The sequence below is a fragment of the Polypterus senegalus genome, chromosome 12, assembly GCF_016835505.1.
Source record: "Polypterus senegalus isolate Bchr_013 chromosome 12, ASM1683550v1, whole genome shotgun sequence".
In the NCBI taxonomy this organism is placed as follows: domain Eukaryota; kingdom Metazoa; phylum Chordata; class Cladistia; order Polypteriformes; family Polypteridae; genus Polypterus; species Polypterus senegalus.
Window position 1 is genome coordinate 24,328,058 of NC_053165.1, and position 23,757 is coordinate 24,351,814.

At 38.5% G+C, this 23,757-nt stretch overlaps 1 protein-coding gene across 4 annotated transcripts in view; it reads right to left on the minus strand.

Moving 5' to 3' along the window:
* Positions 1-23,757, minus strand: part of suds3 (SDS3 homolog, SIN3A corepressor complex component) — a 49,085-nt gene that overhangs the window by 17,551 nt on the left and 7,777 nt on the right. For 3 of the 4 annotated variants that reach the window (XM_039773004.1, XM_039773002.1, XM_039773003.1), the window contains exons 2-9: positions 22,881-22,950; positions 22,516-22,571; positions 18,618-18,689; positions 18,082-18,101; positions 14,498-14,654; positions 14,230-14,325; positions 6,168-6,229; positions 1,541-1,562 (exon numbers count right to left, since the gene is read on the minus strand). In XM_039773004.1, coding sequence (XP_039628938.1) covers positions 1,541-1,562; positions 6,168-6,229; positions 14,230-14,325; positions 14,498-14,654; positions 18,082-18,101; positions 18,618-18,689; positions 22,516-22,571; positions 22,881-22,950 — 555 coding nt within the window. Of the gene's footprint in view, positions 1-1,540; positions 1,563-6,167; positions 6,230-14,229; positions 14,326-14,497; positions 14,655-18,081; positions 18,102-18,617; positions 18,690-22,515; positions 22,572-22,880; positions 22,951-23,044; positions 23,153-23,757 lie in introns of all 4 variants that reach the window. The other variant, XM_039773001.1, reaches the window with a different exon arrangement.

The window sequence follows — 23,757 nt, forward strand, 5'->3', positions numbered from 1 at the left end:
GCACACATTTTTAATTTTGAAAACTGTTACCCCATTATTAAGAAATGTGCAGAGTTTAGTTAGTGGCCAGTTTTCTCTTTACTTCCAAATGTGCGTTTCATCGGCTGTCCTCAAACCTTTATACAACAGATATACTCATAAGTTTATTCATTTCTAATTTCTTTTTTTGCTATTTTCTTAGCTGTTTATATTTTGAAATAGCTGAACTATAAAAAATAATGCAACACATAAAATGTGAACTGAATTACACTAGTCAGATACGCCAGAGAATACACCACAATACACAACACAAATTAGACTCCTTGAACTTTTGCTACCGCGACAGGTGCTAGCATGCAAGAAAATACTCATACTACACAGTAAGTAGAAAAGGAACTGTATAATTTGAAGTGTTAGTATTATTAAAACTGTTCAGAAAACTGTCACTTAAAAATCAAAGAGTGGTTCTGTAACGGTTTCACAACAATGACAAAATTCTCTCTCTCTTAATAATACAAGTTATCTCAGGTCACCTATGCTTACTTATCTTGGATGTCTCCTGCTCTTAACTTCGTTTAAAGTTGCATTTCAAAATGTACTTCATGTTTAGACATCAGTTGGTGAAGTTCACATTTACTTTTATATTCTATGGAGGAGTGACGATCAAATTAAATTTATGAACAAGCTGCGCCCTGGGACTGACGGCCGTCCTATTCAACTTATGGGTTAGTTTTTCTCAGAATGAAATCACAACCAGTTCTGGCACATTCAATGGAACACATGACTGTTGAAAGTAATAATTCTGTATGCTCATTTATTCCTGTAATTAGAAATTTAGTTCTGTTTGTCAAAAGGTCTTAGTTTTAGCTTTTATATTTATAATAGCATTTACATGTCATTAGCGGCTATGTCATCATCCAAGGATAACTCAGGGTAACCCCGTGGCCGACCTTACAACAGGATCACTAGCTGGGACCCCTAGCTATTCAACATTCCAAAATGATGAAGGATACATTAAGCAACACTTCATAATGCAATGGGCAGCCTCCATGAAGAGGAAGATAAGAGACAGCAAGGGGAGAAGAAGAAGAAAAGGACGACAGAAGAAACTAGATTTGCAGAAGCAGCTCCCGAACACCACCCCCTGTCCACTGAATGTGCCTATCAGGACAGTATGGCTACAGCCCTACCTTTCACTTCTCCTTCTCCATTTTCACTTAAACTCAGTTTTAACAATCCTGTCCTCAGTTTCCTGTCAGCCCTCTAAGGCCCTCACTGCTGACACATTTTTCTTGATTTCAGAATGTGAAAATTTAGGCTTCCAGGTTAAGGCTTCACTGCATAAATACACCAAACAAAAAAGATGCAGTGCTGGCTTCCTGCTCTGCACTAGATTGTAAAACCTTTCCGTTTAAAATGTCTGAATGATCCAGTCCCACAATGCCCAGGTCCAGGTTGTATCAGTTTTCCAAATTTATAAATGGTTAAAATGATACGTAAAAAGAAATGAACAAAAGAGGGAGAAACAAAGGAAGTAAGTAAGAACCAGTGACATACTTACCGGGTGGCTTTGGAGATTTCAACTGTAAAAGAAAAAAAACAACAATTGATCTCTATCCATAGTTCAGAGATGTCATTTCTACTGTTAAAATATTTATTTTTCAAATTTAAAAAGGAAAACATTGTATATAGAGATGAAACAGAGACCTTCCATTGTAAACTTAAAATAAACACATCACAGCAATGCCTGCTCTTATTAGATTTGCGCAAGTGGCTTTTAATTTCAAATACAAGTAACGAACAGCCTAAGACTTTATCCTGCTTTCTGAATGTCCCCAGCAGCAAATGTCTGTTTCCTAATCAGCAGAGGAGTGACAGAGTAGCCCATATGGCTCAAACCACAGCGCTTTAACACCATATTGCTTGTTGAGCTTGAAACACATTATCTAATTGACAAACTGAGAAGCATATTACACAAAGGATGGCAAGCACAGATAGTAAATAAGGGCCGTGGTTGCTGTCTGACTGCTAGATAATCTGTGTCTTAACTGTAATGAAATGGCCCTGTAATCAGTAAGCAAAGGCATCACTTATCTCGGCAGTTTCTTTTGAAATCTGCTTGTTTCAAACTGACTAGCTAATAACATTGTGAACTTGTTCAGACTTTTAATCCAATGCTTGACATTCAAAATGAAATGTGGAAGCATAACTTAAGCCTTGAGGCACCATGGTGAGACAACTAGTATTCAAAACGGCTTCTGGTAATACAAATCCAAAAATACCATAACAATTTCAAGAGATGAACGGTATGGTCTATCATTTACACAATATTTTAGTATTAGTATGTCTATATAAAGCTGCCATTATTGTCAGCTGGCTGTTTGACACAATTTATAAATTGTCATCATGTATTAAATTTTCATAATTTTTCATTAAATTCTTTGCCTCTCAACATATAAGACCAGTGCCGCACTAATATACTAATGGTCAGACAGCATGGCAAATTTAACACTAGAATCCCTGAAGCCTACACAAAAACTTGTAATCCCAGGCCACCTTAAATTCCTTCGTACCTTTCCATTCAGCGTCTTTTGTTTTGTGTCCTACAGCCTGCTATTCCATCTCCCCCACTGCTGCAGCTCAATTCAGCTAAAAAGTTCTCCCAGCTCAAGTCTGTTTATCTGTGCAAGGTGCATGGATTTGTACAGTAAAATAATATATTGCTATTTGAAATACTGTACATACATTTTACATGTGTTCTATGTCAACAACGATCTGGGTAAGTGTAGGATAGCAGGAAATGCGAGGCAAGAAATGTTGAACACATAACTAAAGCAGAAACTTTTTTCATGTTTTAGTAGTAATGACAAAATTTTGACATGAAGCGTATAATGTGCGAAGACTGAAGCCCAAATATCAAATAAGCACTTTCACAAAAAGGTACATATATAACAAGTGCGCTTTTATTCAAGGATGTAACGAAAGAAAAATATATCAGGTTAGTGTAAAATGCTGATACGACCGCTTGGGTGGTGCAATGGTAAGAACTACTGACTCATAATCAACAGGTTGTGGGTTCGATTCTGGGCACTTCCTGGACTAATGTTTTGAGTGGTAAGCTGCTCTTATTGTTACTATTATACAATAAAAACACACAATTGATTTGAGTAATAGCCGCTGCAAATTTATGGTACTTGTAAAGGTTACCGTTTTTATTCAGTTTGATTCTCTCAGTCACAGTCACGCTCCTCCCGATCTGAGACTGCTGTTTTCATATAAAGACGTGCTATAACAGAGGTGAACTCGGATGAGGGTCTACATCGGGGAAAGAGAACAGAAGGCCCCAGCCCACAAGAAACGTCCACTCACATATAAGAACAACGCAGCTGCACCAGGCATAAAGTCAAAAGATAGCACCGTTTGGATGCAGCAACAGGTTGGGAGTCATCCTGCCAGTCAGTCTGCCCCACACATGACCTTCAACGAAACAGCAGGGTTTACAGAGCTTGCCAAGGTATCATGCAAAGTCCTGTTTGTGATTATGTTTTGAGACGCTCTTTATATGAAAACCAAGTGTATGTTACTTATATAAAAGCCAGATCAAATGTTATTTACGTATCTTCCTACAGCGTAAAGTCACAAGTAGACCGCAGAGCTCCCGGTGTTTGATCAACACAGGCACGCTGACACAGTACATGTGTAATGCCACTCCTTATTCAGGAAAGGATCAGTTACTTAAAGAGTGACGGCAGCTTCCACCTGCATCTCTAGAAATGTCAGCATGCTAGTGTTTAGATCTGGCAGTGCCATGCTGACACTTTAGTACGTGAGCACTGGTACCGAAAATGCAGTCAGACTTCATTTTTTGGGCTCATACACCATCCAAGTTAAATTAACAGTGACCTCACATTTCCACAAATTGTTTGAAAGGAAACCCGTGTAAACGCAAAGGAAGTGGTAACGTGTAATGTGTCAATTCGAAGCTCCGAATAGTCAAAGAGCACATAAAGACAGCATAATTGCGCACTCACTATTATTAACTCTCAGGGACACAGTAGTCCATCCCTACAACATGCAATTGGCGATGATAAAATTAAGCCACCTTGATTCTGGCACAAATAGATGTATAGTGTGTTACGCATGTGTGTCAGAGGGCCACCTTCCAGGCTCGTCAAGTGTAAGCAGTACCACTCCGGGGCACCAGGGGGCACAATCGCTAAACACCTTGTCTCCTTTCCCTCCCACAGCTCAAAAAAAGATGGCCAATGAGGGCAACTGACTCCAACCATACTGATCCAGGAGCTACAAAAACAGAGCACTCCTGGAAGGAGGCATCTCATTTGGGAGACAAGCAACCCACAAGACTGAGCTCCAAACTAAAAACCTGGCTACCGCGTACAGCAACCTTACATTACCCAACAGCTATTTACATTTTGTTCGTCTCTGCACCTTCAAGCACTTGTCATTTTTGCCATTGGTTAAAAACCCTTTTTGAGTAAACAGAGTGGCCTGGTTGGCACCCCAACATTCTGTCTGAATTCCTGTCCTTGCTACAGGTTGACGAGTGCCTTGATCAAGTCACTGGGGGTACCACATCCCACAACCGACAGTAAAGAGTGTGCTACAAACACCCACAACTCACTGGGATTTTTATATATTTTGTAAATAAGGCTACAAATGAAAATAGCACGAAAAGTTGAATAGTGTGGTGTTGGCCTATGCATGTTCAATTAAAATAAATAATCCAGTATTCATAAAGATATTAGAATAACAACAACATTTTTTCATTCACCAGAATGATTCCAAAGTCACTTAGAGGGGAAGAAAAAAAAATACACTTCTACTCAGAAATCTTCATTCCAGAATTCCAAACAGTACACATCTCCGGTGTGCTGAACCTCAAACGTCATTCTTACATTGTGGTTTACTCAAATTCAGACAGATGGAGGAGAAACCAACTTCTCTATTTAAAGTGAAACACCATCAACCCGCTCTAGGAATGCTTACGATGAATGGACCCTCATTTTAACGTAGGCTTATCCCAGCAGGCACTGTGCATAAGGCAGGAACAATCAATGGATGAGGTGCCAGTCCATCGTGGGTGAATGTACTCACAAAATGTAGGCCAAAGTAGCATCAACGATCAACCAACCCGGCATGTCACTGGACTTTGGGAAGAAACCGGAGCACCCAAAGTCAACCCACAGCTAGACAAGGAAACTCATCAAATGGAGCACGTCCTTGTTGTCAGGCACAGCCACCATGCGGTGCCCATTTTACCTCAATTATGGCCATCTGGATTCAGAAAACTGTTGACAAAACCACTGACATAATGGCAAATGCAAACTGAATGAGACTTACTCTATACAAAAGAGAGTTTGCTACAATCTGAACAACAATGATAGGCTAAGCAGGCAAAGTAAGTGGACTGACTACGAAGGTTTTACAAACCCCGCCATGATCTTGTGCAGTTACTCCAATTTTCATCAACTCTTCCCTGTATATACAGACATTAACTTTTATTACATATCAGCCAATCTTTTTCTTGGCTTTTCTTGCTCTTTTGTCAAATTGCAGTTGAATTTGTGTAGATAAAGCAATATAGCAGGTTACAACATTTATTACAGAAAATGAAGCCAGAAAGCACCTTGTATTGAGCTGAAGGAAAAAAGATGATCAACGCCAAGCAGTCAAATTTAGAATTCATCTGAAATGGTAAGCCATGTTAAAAAAACATACTAAAAATATTGAAGGTCAATCCCATTCACATTCTTCTTTTAACCAGAAGAGCGACTGTATAAAGTCAGACTGAAGTTCATTGATCAAATTAAGCTCAATCACTTTAAAGAAAACTCATCTCACTCCTTTGACATCTTTCAACACAACTCAAAACTAGTCTAAGCACACAGCATGTTTAAAATTAAAGCTAAATGGAAGGGAAGACCAAGAATAAAAGAAAGAAAAGAGCAAAGTAAGAAGAACAAAAAAGAAAGAAAAAAAAAAAACACACATTTTTCAAACAGAGGAAGTATACATGGTTAACAAAGCACAAACACAATTCCTGGAGGATTCAGCTCCTTGAGTAAACTAACTCCCATTCTATTCAAGTTGTCAATTCAGATTAAAACCAAATACATAAATATACTGAATTTGAGCGCTTTTCTAAGCATACAGCTGATGAGACTTACTTTGTTCAGCATTCGTAGATCCTCCATTATCTGCTCATCTGTGAGCATGTAGTTTAGCTGAGGTGTTCATGGTTAAGGAAGCAGAAAAAGCAGGACCTTTTATTGTTTGGTTTTAAATCAAACAGGACACTTTGTGTGGTATAATGACAACTAATGTGCTATGGCTACAGAAGACAGGTTCGGGAGACTGGCCTGTTTAGAGACATACTGTACTCACAGATTTCTAATACTTAGTAATTCCAACACCACACTCAAAATGGCACACTCTGTTTTCCAAGATCACTGGATCAACAACCTCACATTTCAAGTATAAATGGCAGGCAACCAGGTGAACTTTTTTGGCTACAAGTGGAAGATGGAAATGTTTAACAAAGTAAAAGAGGGGAGGAGAGAGAGAGGAAAAAAAAAAAAGGATGTCCGAGGTATACAAAGATATATAATACCAGTAACTTGACTTGAGCATTCCTAGTTTTCATCCTCTTTCTCTGTACGTTTATCATTCGTTTGCTCAGAGGTTGATGTGCTTGCTGCTTCCTGAGCAGTTGTTCTTTTCTCCACCCTAGCAGCCCACTTTTTCTCTTCTATTGTCAGCATCTTTTTGCGTTAAAACTGATTAAGTCAGTGTTTGTGTTGCAATTACTTAGTATGTTTTCTTTAATTTTTCACTTAAGCTGGCACTTAAGACTTCAATCTGCCTCAAGAATGATTTAAGATATGAAGAGTTGGGGAAGTGATGGCAAAGGTGGTAGGGATGAGAACGGCGCCCGTAGGCATGCGCCGCACTGCCGAGAGTTGATTCTACAATAAAATAAAAAAATAAATAAACAGAGGAATAACCTTGGAGGTCAATCATCACCCTGAAAGCGGATAGTAGACCTCACGTAGTATAGGTTTACCACACTTCAGGTCAATAGTTCAAACGGTTTGTGAGCTACAAGTGATTTTAAATCCTGGACAGCCACGGTAGCGCATTATACATAAAGATATTGCCAAATGAACTCTACAAGATTCATGCAGCTTTCTTGAAGGCATAAACAAATAAATTCAAGATCCAAGAACAGGCAGAGCTTCAAAGTTAAGATACACGCCATGCTTTACAGATTCACATGTCTTTTATCCTTAGCCTATTGATAGCACATACTAAATCACCCATTTATGGGAAAGGTTTTCAGCCCCTATTGATCATAAAATGGGTCTGCAAGCTTCATTTCAAACTTTTCTTGTGCTGTTCAAACAAAGTTTAGAGATGACAAAGAAACCATAAAGCCATTCAAAGTGCAAATAAACAACTTTCTCCTAATGAAGAAAAAAAAAACCAACAGAAACTGACTGGGAAAAAAAAAAACACTTTTCAAATGTCCAACACATTTAGAAATTCAAAATGTGGCAAGGACGATAAAGCGAAGAAGGAAGATCAGACATTGCACAGGAGGTTAAGGGCTGCTTTCTGCTTCCAAATGAACTGAACTTTACTAGGGTTCTCTTTCATTTCCCAAGAGGGTGTACATGACGTGATGCTTTTGCTGAAAATATTGACGAAAACAAAATAAGTTTAACCCACCAATTCTTCCTTTGATAAATTCTATATCATGGTATTTTTCAAAATTATACCAGTTTCACAGTATTCGACGGTATTTTCCCATGCATGAGTGGATGTTAACCACATTTTCCACTGCAATTACTGCAGAAGACTGGCTAAGAATAACCTATTCCACTGTCATGAGAATTGTACATTGTACAAAAAAACATTTTAATGTGCACACAAGTATTAATACTGGTTTGCATGGCCCCATAAAGTGATAGTTTCACAATGCATGACAGTTGCAGTCAACATATAGAGCCTTTTTACTGACCAATATTTGCAAACAACTTAAGCTAAAATTCTGACATATTTTCAACCATCCAAAGAGGCATTTAGACTTAGTAAAATATCCAGAGGTGCTTGTCAAAAGTTGTATTGCACTGAACCATGTCTTAGAAAAGGAATAAATAGTAAATATTTTTTGTAAACCAACTACACTGTTATTTTTAACAATCTCTGTCCACTGACATATTAAAGTGACTTTTTAAACAACTTTACCATCATTAAACTGCATAATATTTAAACTAATAAATAATAACAATAAAATAAATAATAGTGCAACCTCCAATAATAATAGTATTACTTCCAAGACTTCAAGCCCAGGTGCATTACACAGTATTCACCAAATAAAAATAAAATAAAACAAGTGCAACATGGTAAGACACCTTTACCAACTGAACCATCTTTAAGGCAAACTGCATTAACATGGACCTTGCTTCAAGCTAAGCTATCTCTTATATACTGTATATTTCTCTTCTGGTTCGTCCTGCTTCCACTTCAAAACCGGTCCCGCCCACACACAGTCGACACATTTCTCGATTCCTATTCGTCCTCTTCCAAACCCTTCCCCACGCTGCCTGCAGCCTCCCATACACCTTGCTATTTTCATTATACTGTGACGGTTGTTTCCTAAGCCCTCGTTATAAAATAAACGACAGTATCTTCTCTGTTGACGGGTTTTTGTACAACGTCATCTCTATTCCGCGATCCGCTAACTGTCTGTTCCTATCAGTGGGTTATTTCTTGACACAAACGGTTCACGAAGGCAATGAACCATTTTCCATTCCTATTCTCACACTGCCGTAGCGGGCGTTGGCTATATACATAAATAATAAAACTGCAACTTGCATTTATAATGCGATTTGTGGTATAGCCCTACGGAATAGAATTAGGGCCACAGTGGAAAAAAAAAAATTATGGACACAGTGAAGAAAGAAAAACTATATGGTCGAGATTAAAGTTGACATTTCCACTTTATTCTCGTAGTTTATTTTGTCATTTAAGTAGAATGTCGTAAACTAAACTTCATCCTAAAATCAATGGTTAACTCACTAGATTTTCTCAAACCCTGTCATAAGTTATGTAGCACATTAAATGCTTTGTTAAGTGTTCCCCGACCCAGTTGTTAATCGCTACGCTCTTCTTAAACTGACTTCCTCTGCACTAAGAACAACAACAACATTTATTTATATTGCACATTTTCATACAAACAGTAGCTCAAAGTGCTTTACATAATAAAGAATAGAAAAATAAAAGATACAATAAGAAAATAAAATAAGTCAATATTAATTAACATAGAATAAGAGTAAGGTCCAATGGCCAGGGTGGACAGAAAAAACAAAAACTCCAGACGGCTGGAGAAAAAAATAAAATCTGTAGGGATTCTAGACCATTAGACTGCCCAGTCCCCCCCTCTGGGCATTCTACCTAACAAAGATCGCCGCACAGAATACATTCACTTCATGATATTCCTGCTCTCTGAAAATATAGAATGCAAAGATAATTTTTCATTGTGAAATGCATTAAAACAGGTATTAAACATGCACGGTGGTAGTGCTGCTCCTTCTAGTAAAAAGGTCCCCAGGTGTACGTTCAGTGTAGAGAACTTTATGGCAGGTGTGACGAGGTTCCAAAAAACTGGATGTGTGAATGGGTATCGCACAGGTTTAACTGAAATATTGTGTAAATGTTGGGTTCGTGATCTGGTGGTTGAAGATACGAACACAGAATTCAATGGATGATCTTCTGAGCGGGCTTTCTTTACTGCATGCATGCTGTCCCTTTCTGACGTATTAAACCCCCAGTTCCTATCCTTCCTTTTTCTTTCTCCACATAACCAATTGGCACATGATAAACATCCATGTGAAATTAAAACTAGTTATAAAAGTGTTCAGAACTTTAAAAAAAAATCTTTGTTATACATGTTTAATTATGCCATCTATTCAGGGTTGCGCCCATCCCAGCAAGCATTGTGTGCAAGGCAAGAGGAAATCCTGAACATGGCACCAGCACATCGCAGGGTGAATACGAGCAATACATACACAGCAAAATCTGCTATCCTACATGACTTTGAAAGGAAACTGAAGCACGCAGAGAAAACCCACCAGAAAAACATGCAAATTCAAAGCAGGGAACACCCGGGACCCCATTGCTGCGAGGCAGCAGTGCAACCTCCACGCCACCGTGCCACCACATGATTAATACATACTTTAATGCATTTCAACATGATAATTATATCAAGTATTTATCTTAGCATTCTAAATGTTCAGGGAGCAGGAATATCATGAAATTAATGTATTCTGTGTGCTGTCTGCACTTCCTCTTAGTGCAAGAGGAAGTCAGTTTAAGAAGCAGTAGTGATTAACACGGCTCCGGGAACACAACGCAAAGCGGTTAATGTACTACATAACTTATAACGGGGTTTGAGAAAATTTAGTAAATTAAATATTCATTTTAAGATGAAGTTTAGTTTACGATGTTCTACTTTAATAAATTACAAAATTAAAGTCAACATGTCGACTTTAATCACGACAAACGTCGAGAATAAAGTAGAAATGTCGACTTTATTCTCGTCATAAGCGTTGAGATTAAAGTGGAAACGTCGAGAATAAAGTCAACATGTTGTCACACTATTACAGAGTACCCAGGTAAATCACACAGTATTGAAAAAAATACAACTTGGCTTGTAGTATTATCCAGTAATATAGAAACGGTATTCACATATTCAAACATAATGGTCCACATCCAACCTTTTAAATCCAAAGTATCTCCAGACAACAGACGTGACTCCTTTTTCCAGCAAAAGTTCTTCTGTGTCATCATGTTCAACTTTATCGTCTGCTACAGCTTCAGTTTCGGAATGTTTTCTGTCCATTTTGACCGTGCAATACATCTACTAACGCATGTACTCCATTGTATGCTTGTTTAGCGGTGCAGCAGTGAAAAAGAGCGCCTACGCAACACCTCTGTGGCATGTGTTTAGTGGTGTAGCAGCGAAAAAAGGTCCCCCTTAAACAGTTTCCCGCTGCGCCACGTTCCGAACGTTGCTTTGGTAATTTAAACCGGTATTGCGGTATAAGAAAAATCCACATCATAACAAAAATAAAAAACGGTTTTCGTTATGAACCGGTATACCACCCAGCACTAATCAGACACCAACTCATCAGCAATAGGCAGGAGTCACCAATCTCACGTCCACATGCAAATGCCAATTGTGTGCTAGCAATTAACTCAAAAATAAAAAATATAAAGGAATTTCACCTTAAATGTAAGTGGTCAGGCATTAAACGATAAAGAACTTCAAGTTCCTAAGCATCAAAACGTCCAGTTGTCTTACTTGGTACTTCAAGACAGTCAGGAGCGCTCAGCAGAGGCTCTTCTTGAGAGGTCAGTTATAGCAAGCCGAGTGTTACAGAAACCAATGGAGAATTTCTAGATTTGATCTTCTCTATCGCTGTGCCGTATGACAATCTCTCTCCCAAGGACAAACAACGAGTCATTCTCTGGTCCGATGAGACAAAGATTGAACTCTCTGGTGTGAATGTCAGGCGTCACATTTGGAGGAAACCAGGCACCGCTCATCACCAGGCCAATACCATCCCTACAGTGAAGCATGGTGGTGGCAGTATCATGCTATAGGGATGTTTTTCAGCGGCAGGAACTGGGAGACTAGTCAGGATAAAGGGAAAGATGACTGCAGCAATGTACAGAGACATCCTGAATGAAAACCTGCTCCAGAGCGCTCTTGACCTCAGACTGGGGTGACGGTTCATCTTTCAGCAGGACAACGACCCTAAGCACACAGCCAAGATATCAAAGGAGTGGCTTCAGGGCAACTCTGTGAATGTCCTTGAGTGGACCAGCCAGAGCCCAGACTTGAATCCGATTGAACATCTCTGGAGAGATCTTCAAATGGCTGTGCACTGACGCTTCCCATCCAACCTGGTGGATTTTGAGAGGTGCTGCAAAGAGAAATGAGCGAAACTGGCCAAGGATAGGTGTGCCAAGCTTGTGGCATCATATTCAAAAAGACTTGAGGCTGTAATTGCTGCCAAAGGTGCATCGACAAAGTATTGAGCAAAGGCTGTGAATACTTATGTACATGTGATTTCTCAGTTTTTATTTTTAATAAATTTGCAAAACCTCAAGTAAACTTTTTCATGTTGTCATTATGGGGTGTTGTGTGTAGAATTCTGAGGAAAAAAATGAATTTAATCCATTTTGGAATAAGGCTGTAACATAACAAAATGTGGAAAAAGTGATGCGCTGTGAATACTTTCTGGATGCACTCTATATCTACGTGTGTTTATAATGAACTAGCCATCCCCCGTGGCTTCACCCTCATATTACTGAAACAGGACAGTAAGGAGGGTCCTGCCCAGCTCCCCACTCCTGATGTCACGCTTCCTCCTCCCCTCGGCTTACAGCCACTGCCTCAGATTACCGTGAATATACTGATCCTGCAAGCGAAATATGATTCTTAGTGCGAGGAGAGAAGTCACAAAATCAACCAGAATCTTCAAGGAAATTATAGAAAAAAGAAAAAAGAAAAAAAAACGATTTAAATCCGTTAAGTAGTTGTCTCGTGAAAAGCCAACAGACAGGTCTAAAAAACTTTTGCGCTTGGACCACGAAATTTTTTAAACCATTTCTTTGCGAAACCTACATTCCAAATTTCAAGTCCCAAGTCCTCAAGGTTCGGGAGATTTTGTGATAAGTGAGTCAGTGGTATTTGGCTTTTATATTATATATTTATATTATATATTTATATTATATATATATATATATATATATATATATATGTATATATATATATATATATATATATATATATATATATATATATATATACACACACACACAGAGAGAGAGAGAGAGATTAGTTAAACAGAAAGTAATGCTGTTCTGATACTGTATGGCAATTTGACTTTTTTTGTTACATTAGCTAAACCAAATTAAATTCCTTCCAGCCAAATATATTCTTGTAAATGGAGCGTTTCACTCTCACAGACCGAATGCTTTTCAATTGAAACTTTCTCCCTTAGAAGTGAATTGTGGCATTCATTGTGGACTTTTGCTAATTTCACCTTTTCTCTTCTGTTCTATGCATAACACACTTGCACAGAGAGGAAATGCAGGTTTTCTTCTCTAAGCTCTTACGATCTTCTAAGATATACTGAAAAGTACTTGGTCCTGACAAAGGTACACAAGTGCAGACACTTCCATAGAAAGCACATAATGTATTTTTTCCTCTTTAAAATAAAAACCGCCAGCACCAGTGAATCCAATTATGTGGGACACAGTTCCCAAAAATACATACCCATAAATTAGGCAAAGGACTAAATAAACGCATTATCAGAGCAGCCAAGAAGCTGAAGTAGAGAAGAGTCATTTTCTTTGATGGAGACTACGCTTCTAAATGACTACTAGCGGACAAAGAGATCCTCCCGAGACCATGAACTAGCACCGAGCAAAACGCAGCACTCTGCTTAACAATTCCTTTGGTGGTAGATATCCTGAAATCGACCCATGCCACTAAAATCATCACAAGGCTGCCTCTGCATCTCGGGGCATCTAAAGAAGTGTTCAACTCTTGAGCATTTATTAGCAGTCTTGACTGGTGGCATCACCACGTGATATACTTACACAGCAATTCAAGACAGAAATGCTGTCCAAAGTGTTGCTGTAGCAGTGCCAGAGAATCCTTTCACACAGGACCGGATGTGCCATCAGATTTTAGAGGCCTTTCCATGATGCCAAAATAAGGATTAGGCCACAATAAAAACACTCCAGCCAAATCCTGCTGGGCTGGAAAGACAATCCCTTAGTACAAGGCAAGAAAGTTCAACTACAGATTTTACTTGTAAGCAGTACGGCCCAATTAAAGGAACGCTATCCTATACAATTTATATATGCGATTCCATTATTAGCATGTCACTGCTGAAAGAGAAAATGCAAAAATGTCAGCAAAATTTTGCCATCTTGTAAAATAGAAAAGTGGGCTGCTTTGTTAGAAGCACAAGCACAACACTTTATAGTTTCTATGTGTAAGAAATGCTTAAGACACTACTCCAACATGTCAGAGCCACTTTAAAAAAACCTGCAGCCATCCAGGCTGAAAGGTTACCATCTACAGCCCACCCCTACCTTAGGGACCACCTGGGAACACACAACAGTACCAACAAACAATCAGAAGGATATCAGGGGCTGGCTTCCGTCGTTTGTCCGGTAAGGGGACTGGATCATTTGGACGGCGTCTTAACTTCCTTGTCATAGTTGGTTTAACTTCCATAGAATCTATTACAGGAAAAAAGAAAAAAAGGAAACTTCTTTTAACTTTTCAAGAAAAAAAAAAAAAAATTGTTTTCATTATTCAGTGTTTTCATAGAAAAACTGGAATCACAAAAAAGGAGAATAACCTTCCTTCTCCTATTCTTTGTCCAAAAAGAGTTCTTTCTTTATTACATACCTCCTGTTAATTCCATGGTGAGTTTTTCATTTTCTATCATCTTTTTTTTCTCTTCTAGTTCAGCAATTAAATTTTCCTTCAGTTCTATTTTTTTATCTTCAAACTCCTTTACAGCCGCTTTCTTTTCCTTGATGTAGTTCCTTTCCACCTGCTCAGTCTGTAAAAATAAATCGTTTAGACACTCAGAATTTCTTCAAGAAAAAATGCAAACTGTTGGTGCAACAGTGCCCTCCCCTGGCCCCACCAAATACTACAGATAGTTAAACTACTGCAGCACCCATTTCACCAACTTTACTGAATGTACAGTATCTCCAACAATTAAAACGCGATGACCACGTACTACAGACTTGAGAAGGTGTTGAGAAGTAAGGATCAAACTTAAAAACAGTGTATAAATAAATAAATGTAATGTACTGATAACAAAAACTGATTCTTTCTTAACATCTCTGTATTCGAAAAATGTGCCATAGACCTTTCGTGTCTACTACAAATAACTTATAAAAATGAGGTCTGTCATATACATCACTCTCCTATAAAAAAAAAATTTGGAAGGTTGGAAGGAGACAAGACGTGATTTTCTCAGAGAGATACTTTCATGTCCCGCGAGATGAGTCTTTGTGTCAAGAGATTTAACCACACCTGGAACCAGAAATACAAAGACAAAGAGTAGATAACAAAGCCGAACGTCGTAAAGAATTAAAAAATATTGGCACGGTACACATGCAGAGCAGGTTAGAGATAATGGAAGTACGAAAACTTGAAAGTCTCAAAAAAATACGACAGTAAAGATTGCATTAGCGTATCTAAATGGAAATTATTATTCATTGAAATAACGGAACAGCAAAAAGAGATTGAATATATCGTTTGGATTTAAACTTTAAGTCAGAAACTTGTAGATCATTTAATTTGTGTTGCCATCAGGGAAAAAGAAAAAGTAGTGTTTCTTCCCAATGAAAAGACGTATCCGCGAGAATTAAAAGATTTGTTGTTTGGTGAAAGTGAAATCCCACGAGGCAAAATTTCAACTCCCGTAAGACAAGAGCTTATGCAAAGAGATTTGGGAAAGTCCTGCCCACGTAACCACGCGCACAATTCAATCATGTCTCATTTGTGTGAATGCTATTGTGAGACACATTTCTTATACAGAGAAAACAATACTCACTCAGGGGCAGTTATACATTGTGTTGTCACGATGTAATTCCCAACACGGAATCAAAATTCAATGCAATATTGATGAAAAGAGATCGAATATATAGACATATAGGCGATATGACTGAAGTACGACACACAAGATGCAGATCATGCGGCACGGCAGCAAGCCAGCAGCTGATCGAGCCAAGAGGAGGGTATTAAAAAACAAAAAAACCACTGTGCGTTTATCATTGTATCACCGTTTAAGAGGGGGTTTCGTCTCCTTGGGGTGGGTTCAGCCCTCCTCTTCATAACACAAGCTTCAGAGACTTGAAGTGGCTGGTGTGTAGCGCAGGCCGGAGGGTGGGTTTACAAATTAAGTGAGAATGGGGGCAAAGCCCCCTAGTCACTTACACCACGTTCCAAATTATTATGCAAATTGTATTTAAGTGTCATAAAGATTAAATATTCTGTTTTTCAATTAAACTCATGGATGGTATCGAGTCTCAGGGCTCTTTTGATCACTGAAATCAATCTCGGACACCTGTGATAATTAGTTTGCCAGGTGAGCCCAATTAAAGGAAAAACTACTAAAGAAGGATGTTCCACATTATTAAGCAGACCACCATTTTCAAGCAATATGGGAAAGAAAAAGGATCTCTCTGCTGCTGAAAAGCGTGAAATAGTTGAATGCCTTGGACAAGGTATGAAAACCTTACATATTTCACAAAAACTTAAGCGTGATCATTGTACTGTTAAAAGATTTGTGGCTGACTCAGAGCACACATGGGTTCGTGCAGATAAAGACAAAATGAGGAAGGTTTCTGCCAGACAAATACATCGGATTAAAAGAGCAGCTGCTAAAATGCCATTACAAAGCAGCAAACAGGTATTGGAAGCTTGGTGCCTCTGGAGTCCTGCGAATATCAAGGAGCAGGATCCTCCAGAGGATTGCAGTTATGCATAAACCTTCTATTCGGCCACCTCTAACCAATGCTCACAAGCAGAAACGGCTGCAGTGAGCCCAGAACTACATGAAGACTAATTTTCAAACAGTCTTGTTTACAGATGAGTGCCGTGCAACCCTGGATGGTCCAGATGGATGGAATGGTGAAGGGTTGGTGGACGGCCACCATGTCCCAACAAGGCTGCGACGTCAGCAAAGAGGTGGTAGAGCCATGTTTTGGGCCGGAATCATGGGGAGAGAGCTGGTCGGCCCTTTTATGGTCCCTAAAGGTGTGAAAATGATCTCTGAAAAGTACGTGGAGTTTCTGACTGACCACTTTCTTCCATGGTACAAAAAGAACAACTGTGCTTTCCGTAACAAAATCATCTTCATGCATGACAATGCACCATCTCATGCTGCAAGGAATACCTCTGCAACATTGGCTGCTATCGGCATAAAAGGAGAGAAACTCATGGTGTGGTCCCCATGCTCTCCTGACCTCAATCCTATTGAGAACCTTTGGAGCAACCTCAAGCAAAAGATCTATGAGGGTGGGAGGCAGTTTACATCCAAACAGCAGCTCTGGGAGGCTATTCTGACATCCTGCAAAGAAATTCAAGCAGAAACTCTCCAAAAACTCACAAGTTCAATGGATGCCAGAATTGTGAAGCTGCTATCAAATAAGGGGTCCTATGTTAATATGGAACTTGACCTGTTAAGATGTTTTTGATTGAAACAGCTTTTGTTTTGAGTAAATATGACCTCATAATGCTGCAAATTCAACAAATGACCATTTTCAGTTCTTTACAACCTATAAAATGTTTTGAAACTCTGTTGTGCGTAATAATTTGGAACAGTGTATTTTAATTGTTTTATTTTTGAAAAACATACTGTTATCATTAGGAGGTTTGTTCAGTAACATTCGAATTATACTCTAATGGTTGATGACTCAAAAATGATGCCGACTGCCACTTGCATCGACTATTTAGGAAAATCAGATATAATTTGCATAATAATTTTGAACACAGTATAGAAAAGAAATCTTTGTTCCAAACTGGAGAAAGTTTTACTAAAGTGATAGAATTACACAAGACAAGAAGCACAGTGAAAAGGACTATAAACTCTAATAGGGAACCAGAGATGCTCTTCATATTACAAGGCATGAAGAGACTGACGGACAGAGAGAAATCTGTAAACATTCAATGCAGCAGCTATGTGAAACACACAATGTGTAATCTTAAACTTCTTATGTTAATACTTTAAAAACATGTTGGCCATTTGCAAATGGACAGTAGCAAAAAATAAAATGAGCCAAACGCAGAATTCCAAAATAGGAGGCAGTGGCAAAAATGGCTGAGAGATTCCAGCAATTCATTTGTAAACAAGAAGATTCAAAATAAAATTGAATGCATATTCCATTTATTCCATGCCTATTAACGATACAAAAATAAAATAAAATAAAAAGAACAATGACTAATGAAGACAGAAAGAAGGTTTTTCTACTCACCTCAAGCTGAAGGAAAAGATCTGGGGAAAGAAAAAAACAGAACAGCACAAGTAAATAATGCAGAGCTGTTCACTTATGGAAAATCCTAAATATCCTTACTGCTGTAAAGAGGCAAAGAGTGCTTTCTTACTTTAATAAAAATATAACAGACAGGTAAATGTGACCACTAATAAACCAGACAACACAACTCACACTGAAGTGGTACTAACACAAACACACACACACTACCTAGAACACGGTCTGTTCTAACTGCGCTTACAAAATCTCTTCCTTTACATTCAAGTTAATAACTCATTAAATAAGTGCAGACCTCCATATAATATTCCATGTCCCTGCTCAAAATGAAGAGCGACCATACTCTTCTTCATTGGGCAGTCTACCTTCAGTTCCCTAGGATTGTTAGCTTCCTGAAGCACCCATCATGGATGAGCATGAACTCGTAACCCCAAAGGATGTGATGGACTCCTCTAAGCTCGCCACTCGCATCCCAATGATAACAAGTAGAAATAAATAAATGTGCAGCCCAAAAATCTCACCTGCATTGCGCAGTCTCTCTTTGTACTGCTGGTCCAGCTTCTTCATTCTTTTCTGATATTCTTGTAGCGTACCTACACAGATATATTGGTACACCCAAATATGTCATTTGAAACAATGAATCCCAGGACATTGCCAGCCTTATTGTACAAAACACTAAAGGCAAAGATGTTACATAGCAGTCTGCCTTTTTTAAAGGCTCACTGCAAACAGACGATTGAAGGCCGAGTTTTACGGATATTCACTTAATGCACAGCTACAGAGGCTCCAAATATATAAATATTGCTTTTTTATTTCCTGAAGTCCTCCATTGACTCCTGCTCATTTTATAAAAATCCCCGGCTTTAAATTATAAATGAAGTGTTAAGTTCAGGTTTTACAGTGCATTGACTTGCAATGAGATTCCTAACATCGACAACATACAATGAAACAATTACAAATCAATAAGGCATAAAGCAAAATCCATCTTATCAAAACCAGACTAGCTTTGCTTATTACCAGTCACGAGTATTTTTTAAAAACATAAAATAAAGCTGCACACTGCTTTGAAGGGTGTAAAGGATTTTTAAAAATGTATTTTAGCAGCTCAACACCTTGCAGCCACAACAGAAACCAATACATAAATCAAATAAAATGTTTTGCCGGAGACTTGGACTGAATCAGATTAGCGCTATTTCAGCCGTGGAATGGCCAAATGGAGGAGGCAGCTTGATGGATGAGGTCTCCAGGACTCTAAACAAATCCAAATCTTATTATGTGATATCATCTACTGTTAAATTCTACTCCGTACTTCTTTTTATTTTTATACTGTATTGAGGATTTGTTCTGTGCTGCGTATTGTACTGTATTGTATTGACCCCCTTCTTTTGACACCCACTGCACGCCCAACCTACCTGGAAAGGGGTCTCTCTTTGAACTGTCTTTCCCGAGGTTTCTTCCTACAAGGGTTTTTTTTGGGAGTTTTTTTCTTGTCTTCTTAGAGAGTCAAGGCTGGGGGGCTGTCAAGAGGCAGGGCCTGTTAAAGCCCATTGTGCCACTTCTTGTGTGATTTTGGGCTATACAAAAATAAATTGTATTGTTAAACTTTTTCAGGATAACAGAGGACCAGTGACAGGTGGAATCCAACTATGCTGAGGATTGTTTTGGTAAAACTAATATTCCAAAATGCTTGAACATCACATTTAAAGTGTGGAAGAAACTAAGTGCGTGTGTGTCACTTTTAGCATGGGATTTGCTATTCTGCTTTGGAACATGAAAGCTGCAGTTTAATCTGACAAATCCTCCTTGGCAGGTTTATACCATTTTAGAACACTGAAGCAGAATGAATGCCACTCACTATCTAAACGTCTCCAATCTGCATATTCTTTTATGGTGCATTTCTGTTTTAATGAGTTCAGTGTAGTCAAGTGAATGATCTGCTGCCCCCTAAGCCTATCTTTCCAAGTTTATTCTTCAGTGCTGGTCTTATAGCAACCATAAGTGATTTCACAAATCAAAATTTTATCTTCCACCTACAGCATATAACTAGTTAAAGAGTGAGGGTCTTACAAGCTAAAGCGTTGAATAAGAGCCTGCAGCATGCTCGTGTAACTCAAACAAGAGGCCTGTCACAGGCGGTGCAATGCAAGGCAACACATTCTCGTTACAGCGTCTCTTCAAATCTGGACAAGGAAAAAACAAAGTATCGCTAACTTCCAAGAGAAAAGACGTCAACGGCGACCACGCTTAATTTAGAGGACTACGGCCTACTCTGCAATTACTCCCTTCTTTGGTTTACTAACTTTATAGCTGAAGTTACTTAACATAATACTTACACTAAAAAAACAGAAGTAGTATTGTTACACATATAGTGCACTACTAGACTTTCAGCTGAATTTGGTACACAGCAGAGTGCTAATTTAATTGCAATATTTGTTCTTTGGTAAGGCACAGGGGCAGAGTTTTCAGCACTGTTACTTATGCTTTTTTGGTGTTAACCTCGAGCGGGACTGTGGGTGACATGGAATGATCTACTTTACAGTGTTAAGCCCAAATAACTCAAGGGCAGGCACTCTTAACCGGAGCTCCCTGGACCAATAGGGGGTCCCTGAATGGGGTTAAGGGGGTCCGATCAAAATGAACATTTATATTCACTATACAGCCCTGTACTGCTGATTTAGAGGAGATGAAGCAGTAGCAGTAAATGGTAGTAGAAAATGCAGCAGTAGTATATCTGTTTTAATTTGCACAAGAGGATTGTATTTCATAATTATAAAGAGTGGCCATTACCTTTTGAATAAAAAAAGGAGTGTTTTTTTAGATTGTTTACTTTAAAGTTTAATAATACTTTGTGTAGGAGACAATCAAATCTCGATAAATAAAGTACATTATATTCACTGCATGCAAAGTTGTGTTTATGTGAATATTTCTGGGGAATGGGGGGTCTATAGCTTTCATCAGATACTAAAAGGGGTCCGTGACTCATAAAAGGCTAAGAATCACTGCTCCAGGGGCAGTACTCTACTGCCATCTAATGGCTAAAATAACATTATGCTGCAAAAAAATCATGAATTATCTCTCAGCGTTTTGCAAACGTAAGGCAACATCAATACTCACACGTGGTACCACAATACAAATGGTATGAAAACGAGACGCTGTAAAGCCAGTTGTAGAGCAAACTGAAAACGGAGCCATTAGCTGAATCAAGCAGTAGTGATGGCAATGTGAATTGGTCATCAGATTTTGACCAAGATGGGGAAAAACTGACGCATATAGCACTGCACTGCACAACAACATCACCAGAAGATGCCTGGTGAATCTGGTTGCCCGAAGGTTCATCTTGGTGAAAGCAGGAGTCTTGCAAAAAGGCAAAATAATGACAATCACGCGGAAGGGTTAGAAATATGTCATCCCCCCTAAGCATTGTTCACAATTTTGTAACGGTTGCTCGTGTCAGGGACAATGTGGAGGTCACCAAGCCTGGTGCTGTGGTAGGCTAGAATACCCCAAGAGGAGCGTTGCTTGTGTGGGTCAGGCACGGACCTTCTACCCTCTCGTGGTAAAGCAACAGGAGAAATGTCAAGTGTGCAGGGTACCCTACTTCTACCGCTCCAGTTACAACACTGGGCTGTGTGTTGGTGACCATTTCAAAACAAGTCACACAAAGGATGTGCATGACTACCAACGGTGGACACTAGGCACACCCTGGTCTGCTGAAGTTTTCATATTTACATGTAATAATATGATTTCTTGTATTAAAAAACAACTACTTGATTTTCCAGGGGTAAATAAACCTCTAAGGAGGTTATCAGACCCCAGGGAAATTTGTTTTCTGTCTTGCACTCACTGCTGCTGGGAGAGGCTCCAGATCCAGTTACACTGAATGAGATTAAGAGGGTCTGAAAATGTTACGTTTCTCTTTAATGATGTCGCCACATTTGAAAACACACTTATTTATTACTGACTATGGGATGAGCACCTGCTCCAGTGCCCTCAGCCAGGAAAGATCAGACTAAGAATATACAGTAACTGGATTGATCTTTTGAACCACTTCATTGTCATTGTTTAATATGCAATAAGAGTAGATTTAAAAGTAGACACACACTTTCTTTTAGTTACTTTTGTGTGATTTTTGTTAGGGTAGAGACTTGATGATGTTTTCATATACAGTACTTTCTAAAAGGTATACAGTTGATGTGAAATATGAAGTACTGAACAAGCCTCGTGTATACCTTTTGCAAGTCAACCTTTTGTCCCCACCCACCAGAACATTTGGGTTATTAACAGTTCCAGGGACTGACTTGGAAGAAATGCTTCAAATCCTAGTACTAAATGAATATCCAACTACTAATTAGACTTCTTCAAAAGAATTATTTAACTTTGATTCAAATAACATTCATCATTCATTTTAAGTAAATATACCTTCTTGAAGCTGCTGCAGCTGTCGTTTCAGAGATGCCAGCTTTTCCTGGTACATCCTGCCCAATTACAAAAATAAATAAATGTTATAAGGCAGCATTTACTCAGGATTTTTATTAGACTTAAGATGCTTAAATCTATACCAGCTTTTGCTTTATCATGTCTATATTTCAATAAGGCTTCTAGCAAGATAATCATCTCAACATGAGGTTATTGTACACAACACTCAATAGAAGATCAGCAATCTCTTAATGTGAGTCAGTGTATCAGAAAGAAAAAAAAAAACACCCCAAAAACCACACAAGGAGCAACAGAATGTACAGTATATGCTAAAGTCACAAAATATAAACCTGTATACATTTACTTACTGTTCTTTGATTTCTACGTAATCATCCTCATCATGCTTGGCCAGGTCTGTTTCACTAGCATCTTCTGTATCTGTCAAAATTTGGAAAGCAAAAAAAAAACAATCTCCAGATAAGTGGAAATCTCACTACTTTAACTAGTGTTTAAATTGCTCTTAAAAAGGTACCGGTATGCCCTCTGGAGTTTTTTGGCTTTTCCATGTTTCCACTCTGTGATGTTTGTCCATTAGGGGTGAAGGTCCCCTCCAAGATTTTTGTCAATCCACAAAGTGTCCCTTTTGCATAGAGAACAACAGGGCTGTGAAATGCTGACTGCACTATCAATGTGGCTTTGTACAACTGGAGTATTTTTTTTCCCTTATGTTTGCATAAATAACTAGTAAAACATACTACCTATTCTTCCTGTGATACAATACAATTATTAAATAAAATTAAAGAATTAAAGATTAAACACACATGTAGACTAATGAATCTTACACAGAATTAAAATACTTATCAATATATAGGATGGAGTTAATCTGAAAACGTTTGGTAGTAAATTTAGTATGAATGTTTTGAAGAAGCATTGGAGGAGCTGTCCATAAAAACATATTCTCAGTAGAAACCTTACCCAATAGCGGCTTTTGACACAATATCTGACGTCTCTCTCATCAGATATGTAAGCAAATAATGGCGGAACTTTATGTAAATTGTGCCACCATGGTGTTCTGGAGGCAGCCAATCCAGTAAGCATGATATACTTTTCCAGCATGCCATTTCCAGTCACATATCTGCAAACATGCAATGTTTAGCCAAAGAAATAACTAAAAAATTTGATTTGTTTCTTTGATCATAACGAATTATTTTAAAAGCCAAGATAAGCAGCTTGCAATCAAAATAA